At 43.7% G+C, this 19,821-nt stretch overlaps 1 protein-coding gene across 7 annotated transcripts in view; it reads left to right on the top strand.

Moving 5' to 3' along the window:
• ACTN2 (actinin alpha 2) overlaps positions 1-19,821 on the top strand; it is a 110,118-nt gene that overhangs the window by 39,779 nt on the left and 50,518 nt on the right. For all 7 annotated transcript variants that reach the window (XM_083176023.1, XM_083176020.1, XM_083176021.1 and 4 more), the window contains 2 exons: positions 17,547-17,633; positions 18,049-18,136. In XM_083176023.1, coding sequence (XP_083032149.1) covers positions 17,547-17,633; positions 18,049-18,136 — 175 coding nt within the window. The remainder of the gene's footprint in view (positions 1-17,546; positions 17,634-18,048; positions 18,137-19,821) is intronic.

Consider the following 19,821-nt stretch of genomic DNA (forward strand, 5'->3'; position numbering starts at 1 on the left):
TAGTCAGTTTCGGATTGGGTTATCCGAATCCCTTAAGGATGCATTAGTACAGTACCCCACTCCCAAAGACATTGATGGGATCATGCAGTTAGCCATTAAAGTGGATAGGAGATTTCGGGAGCGGCAGAGAGAAAGACGGTCTGGAGTGTTGCCTTCCTCATCTGTAGACGAGTCTACCGAGGTACCCAGAGACGAGCCTATGCAGTTGGGGGCCACTCGACTATCTTCATCCGAAAAAAACCGCCGACGTCTCAAGGGCCTCTGTTTGTATTGTGGGGGTCCCGGTCATCTTGCTGTTGCTTGTCCGCTGAAGGCGGGAAAAGACAGGGCCTAAGTGATACTTGGGGGGTTCACTTGGGCCTGTCGAGCTTTTCTCCCTCAGATTCTGTATTAATTCAGGTATCAGTCTCTGTTACCGACCGTTCTTGGAACGGATCTGCCTTTGTGGATTGTGGGGCGGCCGGTAACTTTATAGATGAAGGCCTGGTGCAACAATTGGGCCTTATGCCCATACCCCTGGAAAATCCCGTTTCTGTTTGTGGGTTGGATGGCTGTCCACTGTCTAAAGGCGGTATATCTTTTAGGACTCCCTCCCTTCGGCTGTCGGTGGGGGCCCTTCACTCCGAAGATATCACCTTTCTTATTTTTCACTGTCCTCTCACTCCTATAGTCCTGGGGCTGCCCTGGTTGAAAAAACACAACCCTGAATTTAATTGGGAAACTGGTGAGATCACTCGGTGGGGAGAGTCCTGTTCGGATGTTTGTCTCACTCTCCCTCTCCGTGTGATGCACCCCGATTTTCAAGCTCTCCCTCCTCAGTACCGTGATTTTTCAGATGTTTTTTCTAAAAAAGAAGCCAACACCTTGCCTCCTCATCGCCCCTTTGATTGTGCCATTGATTTAGTGCCTAATGCCAGACTTCCTAAGGGTCGTTTATATGCGTTATCCGCACCTGAGTCCCAAGCCGTGGACCTCTACATTAAAGAAAGCCTTGAAAAGGGGTTCATTCGGCCCTCTAAATCACCGGTGGGGGCGGGGTTTTTCTTTGTTGAGAAGAAAGATGGGTCTTTACGGCCCTGTATTGATTACAGAGCCCTTAACAAAATTACGGTAAAAAATCCCTACCCATTACCCCTCATCTCCGTATTATTTGACCAGATTCGGGAGGCAGTGATTTTTTCCAAAATAGACCTCAGGGGGGCCTACAACTTAATCAGAATTAAAAGTGGTGATGAATGGAAGACCGCGTTTAATACCCACTCGGGGCATTTTGAGTATCTTGTGATGCCTTTTGGTCTAGCTAACGCCCCGGCAGTCTTCCAAGACTTTATCAACGAAGTCCTTCGACCGTTTTTAGGGGGTTTTGCCGTAGTTTACTTGGACGACATTCTCATTTTTTCCAAATCTCTTCCTGAGCATCGGCAGCACGTCCGCCTGGTGTTGCAGAAGCTACGGGAGAATCATCTATATGCCAAGTTGGAAAAATGTGAATTCGAAGTGTCACAAGTGACTTTTTTAGGGTATATTATTTCCCCTCAAGGTTTCTCCATGGATCCATCGAAGGTTCAGGCCATTCAATCCTGGGCTCGCCCAACCACGCTCAAGGCCATTCAGCGATTTCTTGGTTTTTCTAACTACTATCGCAAATTTATCCGCTCCTTTTCGGACATCGTGGCACCCATAGTGGACTTGACTCGGAAAGGGGCTGACCCAGGACAATGGTCTCAACGGGCGATGGATTCTTTCATAAAATTAAAGAAAGCGTTTTGCTCAGCTCCAATTCTGCACCACCCAGATCCCAGGCTTCCCTTTTTAATCGAAGTCGACGCCTCTGATGTGGGGGCTGGAGCAGTCCTGTCTCAGAAGGGTCCACTGGATCTAAAGATTCATCCATGCGCTTACTTCTCCCGCAAATTCTCTCCAGCCGAGAGAAATTATGATGTAGGCAATCGTGAGTTATTGGCCATCAAATGGGCGTTTGAGGAGTGGCGTCACTGGCTTGAGGGAGCTCAGCATACCATCACCGTGATCACCGATCACAAGAATCTCTCTTATATTGAGTCCGCCAAACGCCTTAACCCACGACAGGCTCGGTGGGCACTGTTCTTCACCAGATTCCGGTTTATCATCACCTTTAGGCCGGGATCTAAGAACGTGAAGGCGGATGCCCTCTCCCGCAGTTTTCAGACTTTCCAGGGGTCTGAGGTGAAAGCATCTCCCATTGTCCCTTGCTCAGTAATCATGGCGGGCCTGACCCAAGATTTAGCCACCTTAGTCATTGCTGCCCAAGCGTCGGCTCCTCAACAGACCCCACAAGACCGTTTATTTATTCCCCAGAAATTACGGCAGGCGGTTCTCAGGGACTTTCACTCGGCAAAAAGCTCCGGGCATCCAGGTATTGCCAAAACTTTTGAACAGTTAGCCAGGACTGTTTGGTGGCCCTCTATGAGGCAAGATGTCGACAAATTTGTGGCCTCATGTCTGGTCTGTGCGCGACACAAATCGTCTCGACAGTCTCCTATTGGGCCGCTGTTCCCCTTGTCCATTCCCAAGAAACCATGGTCCCATATTTCTATGGACTTTATAGTTGACCTGCCTCCGTCTAGCAAGTTCACCACCATCTGGGTTACTGTGGATAGATTTTCCAAAATGGCTCACTTTACTCCATTACATGGGCTTCCTACTGCAAAAATCCTAGCAAATTTATTCATCACCAACATCTTTAGGCTTCACGGACTCCCGGTCGATATTGTCTCAGATAGAGGTTCCCAGTTCGTGGCCAGGTTTTGGAGACAGTTTTGTGCAGCCTTAGGGATTCAGGTCAGTCTCTCCTCTGGCTATCACCCGCAGTCGAATGGACAGACCGAGAGGGTCAACCAGGCTTTGGAACAATACCTCCGCTGTTTCGTTTCAAAGTGCCAGGACAATTGGGCTGAGCTTATTCCATTAGCAGAGTTCGCATACAACAACTCTTATCATTCAGCCATCAAGAGCTCTCCTTTTTTCTGCAACTCAGGTTTGCACCCCAAATGTAGTTCATTCATGCCCCCGGTTGATCCGTCAAGATCCTCGTCCACTGTCTCGTTTTTTAGGAAAGCCTGGAAGAATGTACACATAGCCCTTAGACAGTCCTCAGCCCGGTCTAAGATTTTCTTTGATAGGCACAGGAGACCGTGTCTCTTTAAAGTGGGTCAGAGAGTATGGTTATCCACACGTCATATTAGACTTCGACAGCAATGTCCCAAGTTGGGTCCCAGGTTTATCGGTCCATTTCCGATTATCGGACAAATTAACCCTGTGGCATTCAGACTTCAGCTTCCCAGGTCTCTGCGCATCAATAATGTCTTTCATTGTTCCCTGCTCAAACCTGTCATCGGAACCCTTCCATCCAGCTCTACACGTACTCAAAGACCTGTCTTGGTTCGAGGGCATAAGGAGTATGTGGTGGAACATATCTTGGATTCCAAGGTAGTCAGGGGTCAGCTCAAGTTTCTTGTCCACTGGAAGGGGTTTGGAGATGAGGAAAGATCTTGGGTCCCAGAAAAGTTTTTGCATGCGCCCCGACTAAGAGCGGAGTTCTTTAGAAAATTTCCCTGGAAACCGGGTTCTAAGGGTTCGGTGACCCCTCCTCAAGGGGGGGGTACTGTTACACTTCTGTCCCGGACCGGCCGGGACAGACAGTGTAGACGAGTGCCGGGGGAGACGTTAGCGGCGTCGCACAGCAACGCCCCTGGCTTCCGTCCCCACGGCATCGTCAGCAGGCATCGGGGCGTTGCCGGGCAACGTCCCCGAGCGTCTCCGTCGGCGTGCCGGCGCGCTGAGGTCATGCGCCCGGCAGTGCGGCGCACGTCAGCGTCAGCGGGGATTTTGAATAAAGAGCCGGCGTCTGCCCAGGACAGACGCCGGTTATAGCTTTTGCACCTCAGGGTCTCAAGTGTTCCTGGTTCCCGCTTACCCACTGCTCCTGGTTCCTGTGTCCAGTCGTCCTGTGTCCTGTCGTTCATTCCCAGCCGTGTCCTCCGTTCTGCCTCTTGTCCTCCTGGTGTCCGTGCGTTGTCCTAGCTGTCCGTACCCTGGTTCCCGCTGCCGTTGTCTCCTCGGAGCACAGATAAGTGGGGTTTATCCCCAGACTGCCCCTTACTTGTATCTTGATTCTTATGAAACACCTCTGTGTATTGTTACACCTGTTTGGTATAGGTTTGTGTTACATCTCTACGTATTGTTACGTTTACCCAGTTTGCTATAGAGCTAGGGTGATCTCGCCTTCTTGGGTTAGTTAGTCATCCCCTTGTTCATCTTTGACATTGGTGGCAGCGTTGTCAACTCTCAAGACCTGGTGGCATCGGGGGCGGAGCCTGACTAACGGGCTCTGTCGAACGCGGCTATTATAGGCGAAGCCTAGCACTAGCATGCAGCCATCAATCCCATTCGATGACAACGGAGTTAGGGTTGGCGAGGACTCCCGGATATCATAACACCGCAATAGGGGGCATTCCCAAAATATGTGGAAAATATTGCCGAAATCCTGAAACCAGACATAGATATAGACTCCCATTCATCTTCCGATAGTGACACATACATATCACTTTCCCACCTAGCGTGGGCAGGTAATTTCTCCTTTTTAGATTTAGTAATGTCATACTAGTACCATTTGGAAATCCCACCTCTATGATGCTGGGAGGATAACCATGAGTACAATAATCTTGGGAAGGCAGGGGGGGTTGTAATATTTTTTAAATACCTATAGAGCCGGTGGCATATTTGGAGAAATTTGTGGAAGTCCTGCTTGGGGATACCATATTTAGATTGCAAATCTGCAAATGACACTAAATTACCAGATGAAAAAAGATCCATCAATTGGGTCAGACCTCGGGAGCCCCAGGAATCCAATTTCAAGTTTGGTATAAGGGAGGCTATGGTGGAGAGAGGCAAATCCGAACCAGGGAGTGATACATCCACATCGTCTGAGATCAGTCTATGCCATGCATGCAGTGTTGCCCTAATAGCAGCTCCTGGTCCCAGCCACTCTGGGATTGCCTGATGGGGAAGCCAGACTAAGTCCGTAAGATGATATTCACCAAGAAATGAACTTTTTATGCGAACCAAGGGTTTAGGGGAAAGTGGAACAAACCAGTCCCTGACCTGACTAACCAAACATGCAGATTGATACTTCTCAAGGTCAGGATAAGCCACCCCCCCACACACAACTTTTAGTTAAAACTAGGATCTTCCTAGCAACACGAGGCCTAACCCCTTTCCAGATATATCGAGAAAACTATTTATTAAAGCTAGTGCTAAGGAATTTAGGTGGGATTTTGGGTATAGCTCTGAAGAGATACATGAGTTTTGGCAGCAGTATCATTTTGGAAGCTGAAATCTTATGTGATCTATCAATTTACCAAAAGAGCACAATAGTGGTTTGAAGTTACAATCGAATACATTGGAGTCCCTAGCTACTGGCACCCCTAGGTATTTAATAGATCTCAATTGCCAAGCGTATCTATACTGGTCCTTAAGGAGCTGAACTTCTTCCCAGGGGATGTTAAAGGGGAGGGCCTCTGTTTTAGATGTATTTAGTCTGTAATAGGAAATCTTTGAGAATTTGTCTAGTACTGTATGTAATATTGGTAAAGACGTGGTGTTGCTCAATAGGGTTAAAAGAATGTCATCTGCAAAGAGACTGATTATGTGGTCTGATCCACCAATATTAGGGCCCCTCAAGCCCCCCGCAACCCTAATCTTCTCAGTCAGAGGCTCAATGGCCAAGGCAAAAATAAGGGGGGACAAAGGGCATCCCTGTTGGGTACCATTGGTGATGTCAAACCCCGAGGAGCGACAACCATTCACAAAGATCTTAGCTGAAGGGACTGAGAACAGGGAAAAACAGAGTCTAAAAAACGACCGGCAAAGCCGAATCGGGACAGAACCACCTTTAAGTATCCCCAATGTAGTCTGTCAAAAGCCTTTTCGGCATCCAATGACAGGATCAACAATGGTTCTTTTTTGTGGTCGCAGTATTCCAGTATATTAAAGACTCTACGAGTATTGTCTGGGGCCTGTCTACCCGGAACAAAGCCAACCTGGTCTTCGGCTATAAGGGAGGGGAGGAGCGGGGACAGGCGATTGGCTATCATCTTGGCAAATAGTTTGACGTCAGTGTTTAATGAGGCAATTGGGTGGAAATTTTGAACTGTAGTGGGGGGTTTACCTGGTTTTGGGAGTGCAACAATCTGGGCTTCCAGCATTTCCTTCGGAAAACACCCTGATTCGGACGCCACATTGAAAACATTTAGCAGGATAGGGGCGAGTTCTTTTTTGTAGCATTTATAAAAATGCTGGGGTAGCCATCTGGCCCTGGGGCTTTATCACGCGGTAAAGCGTCAATAGCAGCCTCTATCTCATTGAGACTCCAAGGAGAGCATAAGGCCAGGGTGTTCTCAGGGTCCAGTCTAGGTAGAGAAATGCTGTTCAGAAAATTTTGGATGTCTGAATCCAGGGGTTGTGACATATTAATGTCAGACTTGAGATTCTATAACTTGGAGTAGTACTCCGCGAAGGTGTTTGCTATATCATATGGATCAGACACCTTGGCCCCCCTAGAATTATGAATGAAATGAAGTCTTGCCTTGGCTTGACGTCCCCTCAATTTCCTAGCTAGTAAGCATCCCGCTTTATTATCAAACACATAGAATCTCTGGTTGAGGCGAGTCAAATTACGTTGTACTTCTTGTAAGGAGAAGGAGTTAACCTTCTCTCTTGCTTTTATAAGGAGTCGGAATAAGGATTCATTAAGGGGGTCTTACTTATGATCAGCCTCTAGCCTAGCCACCTCTTGTTCAGCTAAAGCAAAAGCTTGAATACGGGATTTTTTTATTCTAGCCGCAGTTTGTATAGCTGATCCCCGCACCACAGCCTTAAGGGAGCACAATGATTGAAAACGGTTGTCTCCTCAGGGCAGTTAGATTCTACATATGCCGTCAGGGAGATGCGAATGGCTTCACGAACCTCTGGCTGAGATAGAATTTGATTCCCTAATCTCCACGGGCCTGGGGTAACCCTGCGAGTATTCAGATCCCAGACAACAGATACAGGGGAGTGGTCCGACCAGGACATGGGGAGTATCTCAACCTTAGACAGGGACGCTAACGTCCATTTATCAGTTAGTACTAAATCTATCCTAGAGTAGGATTTGTGGACATGTGAGTAGAATGAATAGTCCCTAACAGTCGGGTTTCTAGTCCGCCAGGCATCATAAAGGTCATATTCACCCATCACATTTCTGAATTTGGAGGAGTGATCCGGGGGAGGGCTTGATCTTGGGGCCGTGGAGCGAGATCTGTCCATGGTGGAGTCTGGTACTAAATTAAAATCGCCAAGGAGCATGATAGTGCCTTTAGCATGTTTATAAACAACATTACATAATTTCCTACAAAAGGGTATCTGTTTGGAGTTGGGGCATAACAGAAAACCAGGGTGACCTCCGCCTACTAGTATGAGGTATCTTACCTCTGGGTCAATGTATTGGGAGGTGACCGTGAAAGGGCAATGAGCAGAGACGAGTATAGCCACTCCAGCCTTCTTAGACGGACCATTAGCACAATAGCATATTGGGAATCTGCTATCATAGAATCTTGGGTGATCTGTTTTCCTAAAATGGGTCTCTTGGATTGCAACAATATTCGCTTTCAATTTATGAAAATAAGCTAAAGCTAGCCTCCTTTTCTGTGGGGAATTCAACCCCTTAACATTCATAGTGACAATATTAACCATAATTAATCAGTAGCGCTGGTATTGAACCTAGCTTACAGTATACAAGCAAATGTGTGAAGGCACTCAGGGGTATTGGGGGGGGAGACAAAAGACAAGACACAAATAGGGTACAAACATACACAAGCGACTCTAAGAAGAGCCGAAGTAAGGTGCCAAACTACCCACGCCTTACTCATGGAACTAAAGGGGGGATAGCGACCATCCACCCCACAACCGGCCAAGGAATATCCATAACCTATACGTTAAGAACTGTATATAAAAGAAGCACAGACATGTAGTTGCCCATTCTAGAGACCACTCAAAGCTAGGTAATATATGAGTCCATAGTAGAGCAAAGCCAGAAATCTCTGAAGCACATTAGTCTCATATTGAATTCCTTGGGGTGAGAAAGAAAAAATAGAGGCTATATATAGGACGACCATTTAAACAATTGAGAAACTGTGAAACTTGTAACATTGGAGGTAATTGGGGGACCTAATACAGTCCAGTAGGTTATTCTTACTTCGATGTCGACCAGTCCTGCTGAAGTCGACGATCTGGTAGCTGCTCTGAGATGTCACCTACCAGGTTCCATTTATTGAGTAGTTTCAACCCATCCTCAATGTTACTGAAGGATATTGTCGAACCATCACGGGATATGAGAAGCTTAGTGGGAAAGCCCCAGCGGTACATGATGTTCGCCTTTCTAAGAACCGAAGTCACTGGGTGTAGAGAACGTCTCCTGATTAGGGTCGCCTGGGAAAGGTCACCAAACAGTTGAAGGGATCCCAATGCATCTGCTGAATCAAGGCCAGGTCTAGCAGCTTTAAGCAGGGACTCCTTGATATGGAAGAAGTACACCCTCATCAAGACGTCTCTCGGGGCCCCATTGGGGGCGTTTCTAGCTTTAGGGAGCCTATGGATACGATCCAGCAGAAGATCTGAGGAGGAGGCCAATGGTATGATCCTCTCAAAAATATCTATAGCAAAGTCATTCAAACTACTGTTAGATACAGTTTCCAGAAAACCCCTTAATTTGAGGTTGTTCCGTCGGGATCTGTCCTCCATGTCTGCTATTTTGTCTTGTAGGGTAGCCACCTCATCTTCTAGGGCGGCATGTGAAGTAACCAAATCATTGTGTGACCCCACCACTTCACCCATTTTAGATTCCAGATGGTCAATGCGTTCTCCAAGATCATCTATAGAGCACTGACATAATTGGATTGAAGAGCAGATGTCTGCGGTCATCTCTACTTTAAACTGGGACAACAGTTGTTTGAGGGTACCCACTGTCAAAGCATCAGTGTCCTCTGGCTCCCGTTGTCCAGCGGAACCCGAAATTGGAGGGGATGGCGGTCCCGTGGGGGTCTGGGGGAGAGGAGGGTCTGAGCTTACAGTTGGTTTAGTGGTCATCTGAGTTGTGGCTTAACGTGGCGAAGGTTTAAAAAAGGCCACTTGTGAGACTGTTTTGAAGACTTTACCTCTCTTCCCGGGCATATTTGCAGGGAGGCAAACAGGAGGGGAGAATTTTAGTTTATCCCGTGGGGTTCTGTAAGAGAATGGTCGTCGTCTCTGTCATCAATACAACATCAAAGCAATATCGGTTGCGGGGAGGAAACAGGGGAGCACATCAGGTCATTCAGGTATAGATCATAAGCCCGTCACCTGGGCCCCACACACAGAAAAGTGCACAGGTAAATGTACTTTGTAATGGTATTATTGAAGCAACCTAGTAATATAAGGTGATCTAGAGGTTAACAGATTATAGTGCAGCACTCCCCAGAAAGAACGATGCACTGTTGTAACAGGTTTTCCACCCTTATAGGTGATGACATACACTTCCAGCTATGGTAGCTCCCCCCAGAAGGCAGATACCCTTATTGTGGTACTTTTATACAGACCAGGTTCCACACCTGTGGAATCCCTTAGTGTTTATTCTTCCCATTTTTTGTTCAGGGACCGCACTTTTAACTATCTTGGATCTCAAATTATCCGCCTTCCTGTATATAAATTGAGGACGGTCACCTATATGATCTTTTAACAAGGGATCTTTCGTAAGAATATGCCAGTGTTTTCTTATTATTTTTTCCATCTCCTTATGTTGCTTTGTTAAATTTAGAGATGAAAGGTATAATGGAATTCATTTCTCTTTCTTTCTTTTTGTATACCAGCATTGTGTTCCTTTCTTTGTGTCTCAGGTATTCAATGGTTTCATCAATCTTATTTCCTTCATAGCCCTTCTCCATAAATATTTCCTTCATCTGTTTGGCTTGCTCCTCAAAGACCTCCGGTTCCTAGCAATTTGTTCTGATTCTGGTCAGTTGACCTGACGTATGTTACTCAGCCACTTTGGATGGTGGTTACTTTGGACCGAGATGTAATTATTATTATTATTATTGGTAGGTTTGGAATAGTTTTTGGTTTCCAAGACCCCGTCTTTTCTGTATATGCACAGATCCAAAAAATGTATTTCTCTTTTGCTTTTTGTGAATGTTAATTTAATATTGTACTGGTTGTTGTTAAGTGAAGATATCATCTATGAATCTCCTCCAAATTTTGATGTTGGCTAAAAAATTATTGTTCAGCCACATTGTATGATCCTCCCACCAACCCATAAACATATTGGTGTATGATGGCGCGAATTTAGTGCCCATTGCAGTACCGGTAATTTGTTTATAGAACCTTTCTTTAAACCAGAAAAAAATTGTTAGTTAAAATTAAATTGATGGACTGTTTCAAAAAATAAATTTTTTCTTTTCTCATTGTGGTTTGTGATAGAAAATATTCCACTGCAGTTATTCCAATATCATGGTCTATAATAGAGTACAAAGAAGTGACATCTGCGGTCACCATAAAAAAGTTCTCCTCCCATTTTATTTCCTTCAACTGATTTAACATATCTATGGTGTCCTTGAGATAAGATCTGATTTTGATTACCTCCGGTTGAAGCGCATGGTCTACAAATTGGGAGAGGTTCGCTGTGATCGATTTAGTTTCTGCCACAATCGGCCTGCCCGGCGAATTTTCAGTGTTTTTATGGATCTTGGGCAAGATGTATAAAACTGGTAGGGATGGATTCGGATTTATAATGAAATTGGCTTCTTTATCTGTAAGTATTTGATCTTCTTGGAATTTTCCAATTTGGATTTTTTATTCCTTGTCAATCTTTAAGCTTGTGTCCCCTCGTAGGAGGCTGTAGGTGTTCCGGTCCTTGAGTTGACATAAAACCTCTTCTTCGTAGTTATGTTTATCCATAACTACTTTTCTTCCCCCCTTATCTGCCGGTTTTATTACCAGTTCTTTGTTTTTCTGCAGGGAGATAAGTGCTTCCCTTTCCTCTTTTTTAAAATTCAGTTTTTTCGGCCATTTCGGATTAATATTTTCTAAATCATCACAAACTAGTTTGTGGAAAGTTTTTACCAGATGGCCTCTGGCAAACGTCGGATTGAATGTGATTTTGGACAGAAGTTATTGGATTCCTCGTCTTTATCGATTTTATCTCTCTTTCCACAGAAGAATCTTTTTAAAGTCAGATTTCTTGTAAACTTGTGTATGTCAACATAGGTACCAAATTTGTCTATTTTATTAACGACTGCAAATTTAAGCCCATGATTAAGAACTGCTGTTTCCCCCGTGGTAAGGAGGTGTTGACTTACGTTAAAGATCCTATTATCTTTTTTCGGCTCCTCTTGATTAGGCGCATTCTCATCTATGTCATCAGTTTCTATTTTTCTTTCTATTCTTTTAGTATTAGATGTTTTCCCTCCCCTTTTCCCCCTCATTTTTTTCTTCTTATATCGGACCACTATTTGGGGGTTATTTTTGTTCAAACCCGGTCTAAAAAAGATCTATGTGGGTTTCCTCGTGGCGTCATTATAACATTCTCTGAGCGGTCATTAGTCCCTGATTATAAAGTTATTTTTGTTTGTTGGTGTCCTCAGATGATTTCTATTCAGTGTTATCTTGTAGTAAGCATATGGTTCTCTCCAGTTATAGAAACATAGAAACATAGAATTTGACGGCAGATAAGAACCACTTGGCCCATCTAGTCTGCCCCTTTTTTTAAACATGTTACCTCAAACCATATTTGATCCTTATTTTTTTGTAAGGATATCAATATGCTTATCCCAAGCATGTTTAAATTGTACTACTGTATTTGCGTCTACCACCTCTGATGGTAGGCTATTCCACTTATCTACTACTCTTTCTGTGAAAAAAATCTTCCTCACATTTCCCCTGGATCTTCCTCCCTCTAGTTTCAGTGCATGTCCTCGTGTTCTGTTGCTCCTCTTCCTGTGAAGAATGTCTCCCACCTGTACCTTGTTAAAACCCTTAATATATTTGAAATTTCTATCATGTCCCCCCTTTCCCTTCTCTGCTCTAAAGTATACAAGATCTTTTAGTCTTTCCTGGTACGTTTTGTGATGTAGGCCATGCACCATTTTAGTTGCTCTTCTTTGTACAGTCTCTAATGTATTTATATCCTTCTGGAGATATGGCCTCCAGAACTGAACACAATACTCTAGGTAAGGTCGTACCAATGACCTATACAGTGGCATTATTACTTCTTTCTTTCTACTGCTGATACCTCTCCCTATGCAACCAAGCATCTGACTTGCCTTCTTCATTGCTTTGTTACATTGCCTACCTGCTTTTAAGTCCCCTGAAATAGTGACACCTAGATCCCTCTCTTCCTCAGTAGTTTCCATTATAGTGCCATTTATACTATATTGAGTCTTTGGATTTCTGAGACCCAAGTGCATGATTTTGCATTTTTTGGCATTAAACTGTAGTTGCAATTCTCTTGACCATTTCTCTAATCTACCTAGATCCTCAATAATTTGTTTTACCCCTCCTGGTGTGTCTACCCTGTTGCATACCTTTGTGTCATCTGCAAAAAGGCACATTTTACCCTCAATTCCATTTGCAATATCACCAATAAAGATATTAAAAAGCACCTGTCCAAGTACAGATCCCTGGGGTACTCCACTTGTAACCTTTCCCTCCTTTGACTGTACTCCGTTTACTACAACTCTCTGTTTTCTGTCCTGCAACCACGCTCTTATCCATTCAACTATCTTAGAATCCAATCCCAAGCTTTCAAGTTTATTTAACAGTCTGCGATGTGGGACAGTGTCAAAAGCTTTACTAAAGTCTAGATAAGCTACATCTACAGCCCCACCTTGATCTATTACTTTAGTCACCCTGTCAAAAAAGTCAATAAGATTTGTTTGACATGATCTTCCCCCAGTAAACCCATGCTGTTTTGGATCCTGTAAATTGCTGGTTTTGAGATATTCTACAACTCTTTGTTTTAAGAGTGATTCCATCAATTTCCCTACTACTGATGTAAGGCTCACTGGTCGATAGTTGCTTACCTCTTCCTTGCTTCCACTTTTGTGCAGTGGGACTACATTCGCTGGTTTCCAGTCCTCTGGGATTACTCCAGTAGCTAGTGACTGGTTGAATAATTCTGTTATTGGTTTTACCACCTCCCCTTTAAGCTCTTTTAGTATCCTTGGATGTATCCCATCTGGCCCCATTGATTTATCCACTTTCAGTTTTGAGAGTTCTGTAAGGACTTTCTCCTCTGTAAATGTACTTGTCTCTCCCTCAGTTTTCTGACTATACTTGCAACTTAACTGTGGCCCCTTCCCCTCTCTTTCAACAGTGAATACTGAGCAAAAATAATTATTAATATTATCTGCTATTACATTGTCCCCCTCAAGAAAACTTCCACTCTCTGTCTTCAGTCTAATTATTCCACTTTTTGTTTTTCTCCTTTCACTTATATACCTAAAAAAAAGTTTTCCCCCCTTTACCCACTGACTGGGCCATTTTCTCTTAAGCCTGTGCTTTTAGAATATTTGTCTTCATTAAATCTAATCCTTGGTCTACTTGAGTGGTCACTGACATTCTGTTTCATGGTTGTTTGATTTCTACGCCATTCTTTAAAATCTCTAAATCTTTTGTATGGTGTTTTATTTCTCCCTTCCCCCTTCCATGAGTCTTTCACTATTCTATGTCCTTTATCCTGATGTTCTCCTGATCTTCTTCTTTCCTCATAGTGGGTGTTAGATTCTTGTATTTTATGGTGTTTGCGGTCATTCTGTTTTTCACAATCACAACTGTATTCCCTATCGTCATGAATTTCATTTAGGGGGTTCTTCTTTTTCTTCTTTTTGAAGTTTATCCCTCAAATATTTTTTCTGTTTTCTTTGTATAATGTTTTTTTCTTTACTTTTTACCCTAAATTCCCTGTCCTTTTTTTAATTGACTGTAATCTTCCAATTTTTTGATGGTTCAATGATTTTTGTAATATGATTTATCTCTTCTTCTAATCTGGTCATGGTTTTTCTCCTGTCTTTGATGATCAATGACATCAAAGAGAAGGAGCATTCCTCTAAAATTTTGTTCCAACTTAATAGGAAATCTACAGACTCCTCTGGATTAGAGGGATCTTTGGAAATAATAAATTTTCAGCCAAATATTGTTCCATGGTAGCTATCTCCCACCATGTAGCACTCTCTTTATTTAATGTTTTTTTCTAATCGGTTCATAATTTGATCCAAAGTTTCTTCCTCATCTTCTATCTCTGAACCCTCAATATTATTATCGAACAAGTGTTCTAAAATGCTCATTATTTTGTCTCTATATTCCAACATCTTTGTAAATGGTAAAAAATGGGAAGAATAAACACTAAGGGACTCCACAGGTGTGGAACCTGTTCTATGTGCAAAGCCCACAAGTATACCCCAAAAAAGTAACAGAAGTTGTTTCCACCACAAACAAAACATGTTATTAAAAAGTTCATGCCAGATTCTCTAAGCTTCAAAAGTGATAAAATGGAGAGTGATAAACAGCCAGCCAGTCAGCTTCTGCCTGACATTTTTCAAACACAGGCTGTGACAAGGCAAGTAGGAGCTGATTGGCTGGCTGTTTATCACTCTCCATTTTATCACTTTTGAAGCTAAGAGAATCTGGCCCTATATCACCTGCAACACTAAAAATTGTATCTATCTAATTGAGTGCAGCTGCAGACTTCAATATGTGGGGAAGACGAGTAGAACATTGAGGTAACGTTGGGGCAGAGCATGTTAGAAACAACAAAAAAGGTCTGGAAGGCCACCATCTGTCTGAACACTTTGAAAACAAACACGTGCTCAGTTGGGGATATAAAATCTGTGATAGGCTTCAAAAAAGTAGTGGGTAACTGGAGGCAGCGAGGGAGTGAGTATGCTCTGGCCCAAATAGAAATTAAATTGATTTATAATATGGGCACACTAACCCCTAGAGGTCTCAATGGAGAATTTGACATGAAATGGTTTTTATGAGTTATGTAACTTTTTTTGTCATCAAAATCACCTATATATTGAAATGTCTTTTAGAAATGTTGTCCAGGTATTTTTGGAATTGTGATATTTATCTTTATGGAATTATTATTATGCAATAATTTTTATCTTTCAAAAGTCTTTTTAAAAAGAATGTGATTTTTTAACATATAATTTATTAGAGATAATCTTCTAAATAGGGTATTCATGTCCCCTTGCATTATTATAACACAGGGAAAAGAGATGTAGGGGAAAAAAATCATAGTCCCGTCCTCTTCTCCTTTTCTATATATATGTGTTCCATACGTCTGTCAAACCCGGGAGTCACTTCTGGGGTTTGCGTTCCAAAAACTCTGCCAGGATCAGGATGTCCGGGTACCATAATAACCATAACCAATGCCGTGTGTATTGCCCAGAGATTAAGACCCAGAAATACGTCACCGGGACCGGAAGTACTGTGCGTCTCAGATGTGGCTCACAGAGAACCGGCATTTAAGAGCCAGGATGCCAGATCTAGAGGAAACTATAGTAAGATCCCATAGGGGCTATTATAGCCCATACACATTACCGGGAGGCATAAGCCCGTATATGGACTTCCGGATTTCATCAATTCACTGGTGGATTAATATCCCAGGTTTTTAATGTTTTAACCACTATCATATTAAATTATGTACAGGTATCAGTACAGGGAACATATAAATAGCCATGTGCACTATTCAAAATGTTTATAAATCCCCTTTTTTGCATTTTTAACCATAAGTGATTGGGAGGAAGGGGAAGAGTCCCTTAAGGGTATATATAACTGTGTAGGTTGGATGGAGGCACTTTGCAAAAGGACCAACGGGTCAAAACGCGTTGGAGGGGTGCCTCTCTGCTTTTTATTGTCATTTCCAAACCCGTGCCTTGAACTGGTGAGCGATCCCGGGTGTCCATCTTGTGCTCCCAGTAATTGGCAAGTGGTGTAAGAAAGTTTGCTACTTCATTGTTACTGTGGTATTTAAAAAAAAATAAAAAATTATTTTTACATTTACCAACGCATGAGGAAAAATCTTTTTATCTAGAAGTAAAAGATATCTCATACTTGCCTACCCTCCCGGAATGGCCGGGAGGGTCCCGCAATTCGGGTCCCCCTCCCGGCCCCCCTGGAAGGGGGGCAAGTCTCCCGCATTATGCCACAGCCCCACACTCCCCCCTTCCCACGGTATAAAACTCAGAATTTCGCGGGTCCGCGGGGAGGGGGCGGGGCAAAAATGACGCAAATCACATAATTTCTCATCATTTTAGCCCCTCCCCCATCCACGGACCCGCTGTCTGTCATGGGGGAGGAACTTGGTGATGTTAGTCTGGCCCCGCCCCCAAAACGAAGCCATGTCCCGCCCCCCTTTCACTCCTCTCCGGGCTTCTCCCGGAGAGGAGAATTACAAAGTTGGCATGTATGAGATACCTTTACGAGAGGTTTTCTGCTAGAAAGAAAGTAAGCATACATGTAAGCACCTTTGGAGGTCATATGTGAAGTATGAGTGGATGTTATCCCTATGCCCTAAAATAAACCTTGATGAGTATATCCCTCGTTTGATATATGTAAGCACACATGTGAGTTCTAACTCCCTTTGACTGCATGTGGTGAACACTAAAGAACGTACAGAAAAAACTGGGTCTTAAGGAACACGTACAGCATCCATCCCCTGTTTTAGGACTTATTTATGCAAATTCTGGACTGATCCAACACCATTTTTGTGTATTTTTTGTATTTTCTTTCTTTTATGTTCTTGGAGTGTGGAAGTAAGAGCGAATATACAGACATTCCCCTGTACTATATTGGATGGTAGGATCTACACATTTTATTATTGATTGATCCCAATAGTGGGGCGCTTCACTATTTCATTTGTATATTGTATACCTTTTTAACCAGGCAGGTAATACCTGATTTCAGTGTTAAGCCGACCCCCTTTTCTTGCGCCGGAACGGTATATACCCTGTTTATTATAACCACAAGGATGCTCCAAGTTGCAATCCCCCCCCTAGGAGAACCAAACAGTTAAACAGTAGAGCAGGGTTGGCCAAACCAGTCCTAGAGATCTACCAGCAGTTCACATTTTCCAGACCACCTAGCTGGTGCACAGGTGTAGTCATTACTCACTGTCACATTTTCAAACATGTGCTGCATTTGTTTCTAACAGACACATTCTAAAAATCCACAGACGGCCTCTAAAACATGAATTGTTGGTTCATTTTGACCAGTTTGGACCCCAAACCCCCCCCCCCTCCCTGCAGTAGAGTATCTGACCTCATAGCAGGCAGAATAGCAGCATAGCCTAAAAGTCAGGTGGCCGAGACTTTACTCTTCACTGGTCCCAAACACAAGTTTTCTGATTAATAAGTAAAATGTATCCGATATCAAAGAGAGATTGAATTAATAAAATGTCCTTTAAATGATTAATGTTACATGTTTTGTTTGTCCTCTAGAAATTACTGATGGGAATGTAAAAATGACATTGGGTATGATCTGGACCATCATCCTTCGTTTTGCTATCCAGGACATTTCTGTAGAAGGTAAGAACAGTGTTTGATAGACAATACTGGGGCCGTGATATTACATCACGTGTTTAAGATGTATACATGGAGTACTTGCTAGATCAATAGGGTCTGATTCAGTTGGGGGTGATGTGCGCGTATTTCCCCTTATGTTAATCTGGACATGTTTCTCTAGAACCGCAATTGCATCACAGTTTTTGAGACCACAAATTCAGGCAAGAGGTGGTGCATTTGCTTCTCTATGGATCAATGTTGGAGCAGCTTATCATAGGCAATCCATGCTGGATCAGGCTCTAAAACATAGCAACTTTTCTCGTTCTCACTCATTTTACTGTGCGTAGCATGCTGCATGGAAAATAACCAAGACATTATTTTTGGGGGCAATGTAGCACTAATTAGACAATTATCAATAATATTTCTGTGTATTTAATAGAAACCTCAGCAAAAGAAGGACTACTTTTATGGTGCCAACGGAAGACTGCTCCCTACCGCAATGTGAACATACAAAACTTCCATACCAGGTACGCTCTACATTACTGTTATGTAAGATTTACTGTAATCTCCTGGCTCTCTCACTTACAGTAAGTCTATCTTCAGTGCTGCTGTCTGACTCGTTTACACTTTAGGCTTCACTGGCTACCAGTTCAAGTAATGGTTCTCTTCTGAATTAGAATGAGGGTGGGATGCAATAATGAGAAAATGTGTTAACAACCCCATTATCTGTTTTTTTTTACTGCATTTTCGTATGCACTAATGCTCCTCCGCTGGGGTACCGCTGCAGAGGGAATCGCCAGCTTCCGGACCCGGAAGTCCAGGGACTGCCCCAGATCGCAAAGGACAGCTCTTATCACAAGAGCTGTCATTTGTGTTAATAATCGCATATGTCAGTGTATGTGCGATTATTATGGATGTGGTAGCCAGCGAAGTGGGGCCACGGTGTTAGAGCATCCCGCCCTCAGTCCTTTCTTACTGGTTACTCCTCCACAGCATTGTAGGCCATGAGAAAAGCAATGCACTTGGGCCAATACCCACCCATTCACAGAAATTAATTTACATTATATAAAAACCACAACATGCCGCACCAGCAGTCCTGCGCTGTCTATCTAAATGCTTCCATACAGTGTACGGCTGTCAGCACTCTGGTAGGTGACTAGCTATCCACCAATCAGCGTGCTGACAGCCACTTTCTGTCTGGCTGCAGGTTGTGAGGCAGGTAGAGAATACTGCCTGTGGGGGGTGCTGTGATAACTAGCTATGGGTTGCTATGCCAAGCTGCAGTGTACTGATGAGGGTTGTCACCCCTTGAGAATACTGCCTCCCTGCTTTGACACTCTTATTCAAAAGCACCTAGAATTGAGGGGCACTGGGCAGCTGCCCAGTGAACCTATGCATTAAACTGGCAATGGTCCATGTTGCATCCTGCATTGAAGAAGCCAGGCTGTGCTTAGGGACCTGCTGAGTCAGGCGGTAAGTAAAGGGGGGGGGGAGATGGGGGTCCGCGCACTGACAGCTCATCCAAGGTGCCCGGCGGGGAAGGGGGGCCCAGACTGGAAATCAGTCCTGGGCCCCAAAATTCCTGGTGGCAGCCCTGCCTGCATGGAAACAAAATCACTCACCCAAATCTATCTGTCTCTCTGCACGTTACATCTTCCCCAGCTGCAGTGCACGTGGTTTTGCCCATTTTGAGAACAAATTTCTCCTGCGATCAAGTCAGAATTAGGCCCTTTATACAATAGCGAGCATTAATCCTCTTTTTAGGGGCAAATCCATGATCCAGATAGAAATCTAGATGTTGGCCCTCATTCTTCCCATTCTCACGAATGCTCTTCTCCCTTTGCATCGCCTCTCAGACTGTGCAGACTTCTTGATGATATTATAGCCCCATCAACATGATAGCATCAATCCAGTCTTCAGGGTGACTAAATCATCTGTGCATCTACCGGGGCAAGACATGAAAAGTGCAATCCTCTACAATTCTCGTACAGCCTTTTTAGCAAAGGCAGTTTATTAGAATAAGATACAGTATCAAAATAGGGTTCCTTTACATATACAGGTGTACCTTTGCTAAACTGTAATCATACAGGGATGGGGGTAGCTTGGACTGCACATCCTAATTCTAAACATAATGAGAGGTGCTACCATGCTGAGATTTGTAGTTCCACGTGTGGGAAAAAAAGAGAAAATGCAGGTGCACACTCTTAATACT

The sequence above is a fragment of the Crinia signifera genome, chromosome 3 (genome assembly GCF_055691185.1).
Source record: "Crinia signifera chromosome 3, ASM5569118v1, whole genome shotgun sequence".
In the NCBI taxonomy this organism is placed as follows: domain Eukaryota; kingdom Metazoa; phylum Chordata; class Amphibia; order Anura; family Myobatrachidae; genus Crinia; species Crinia signifera.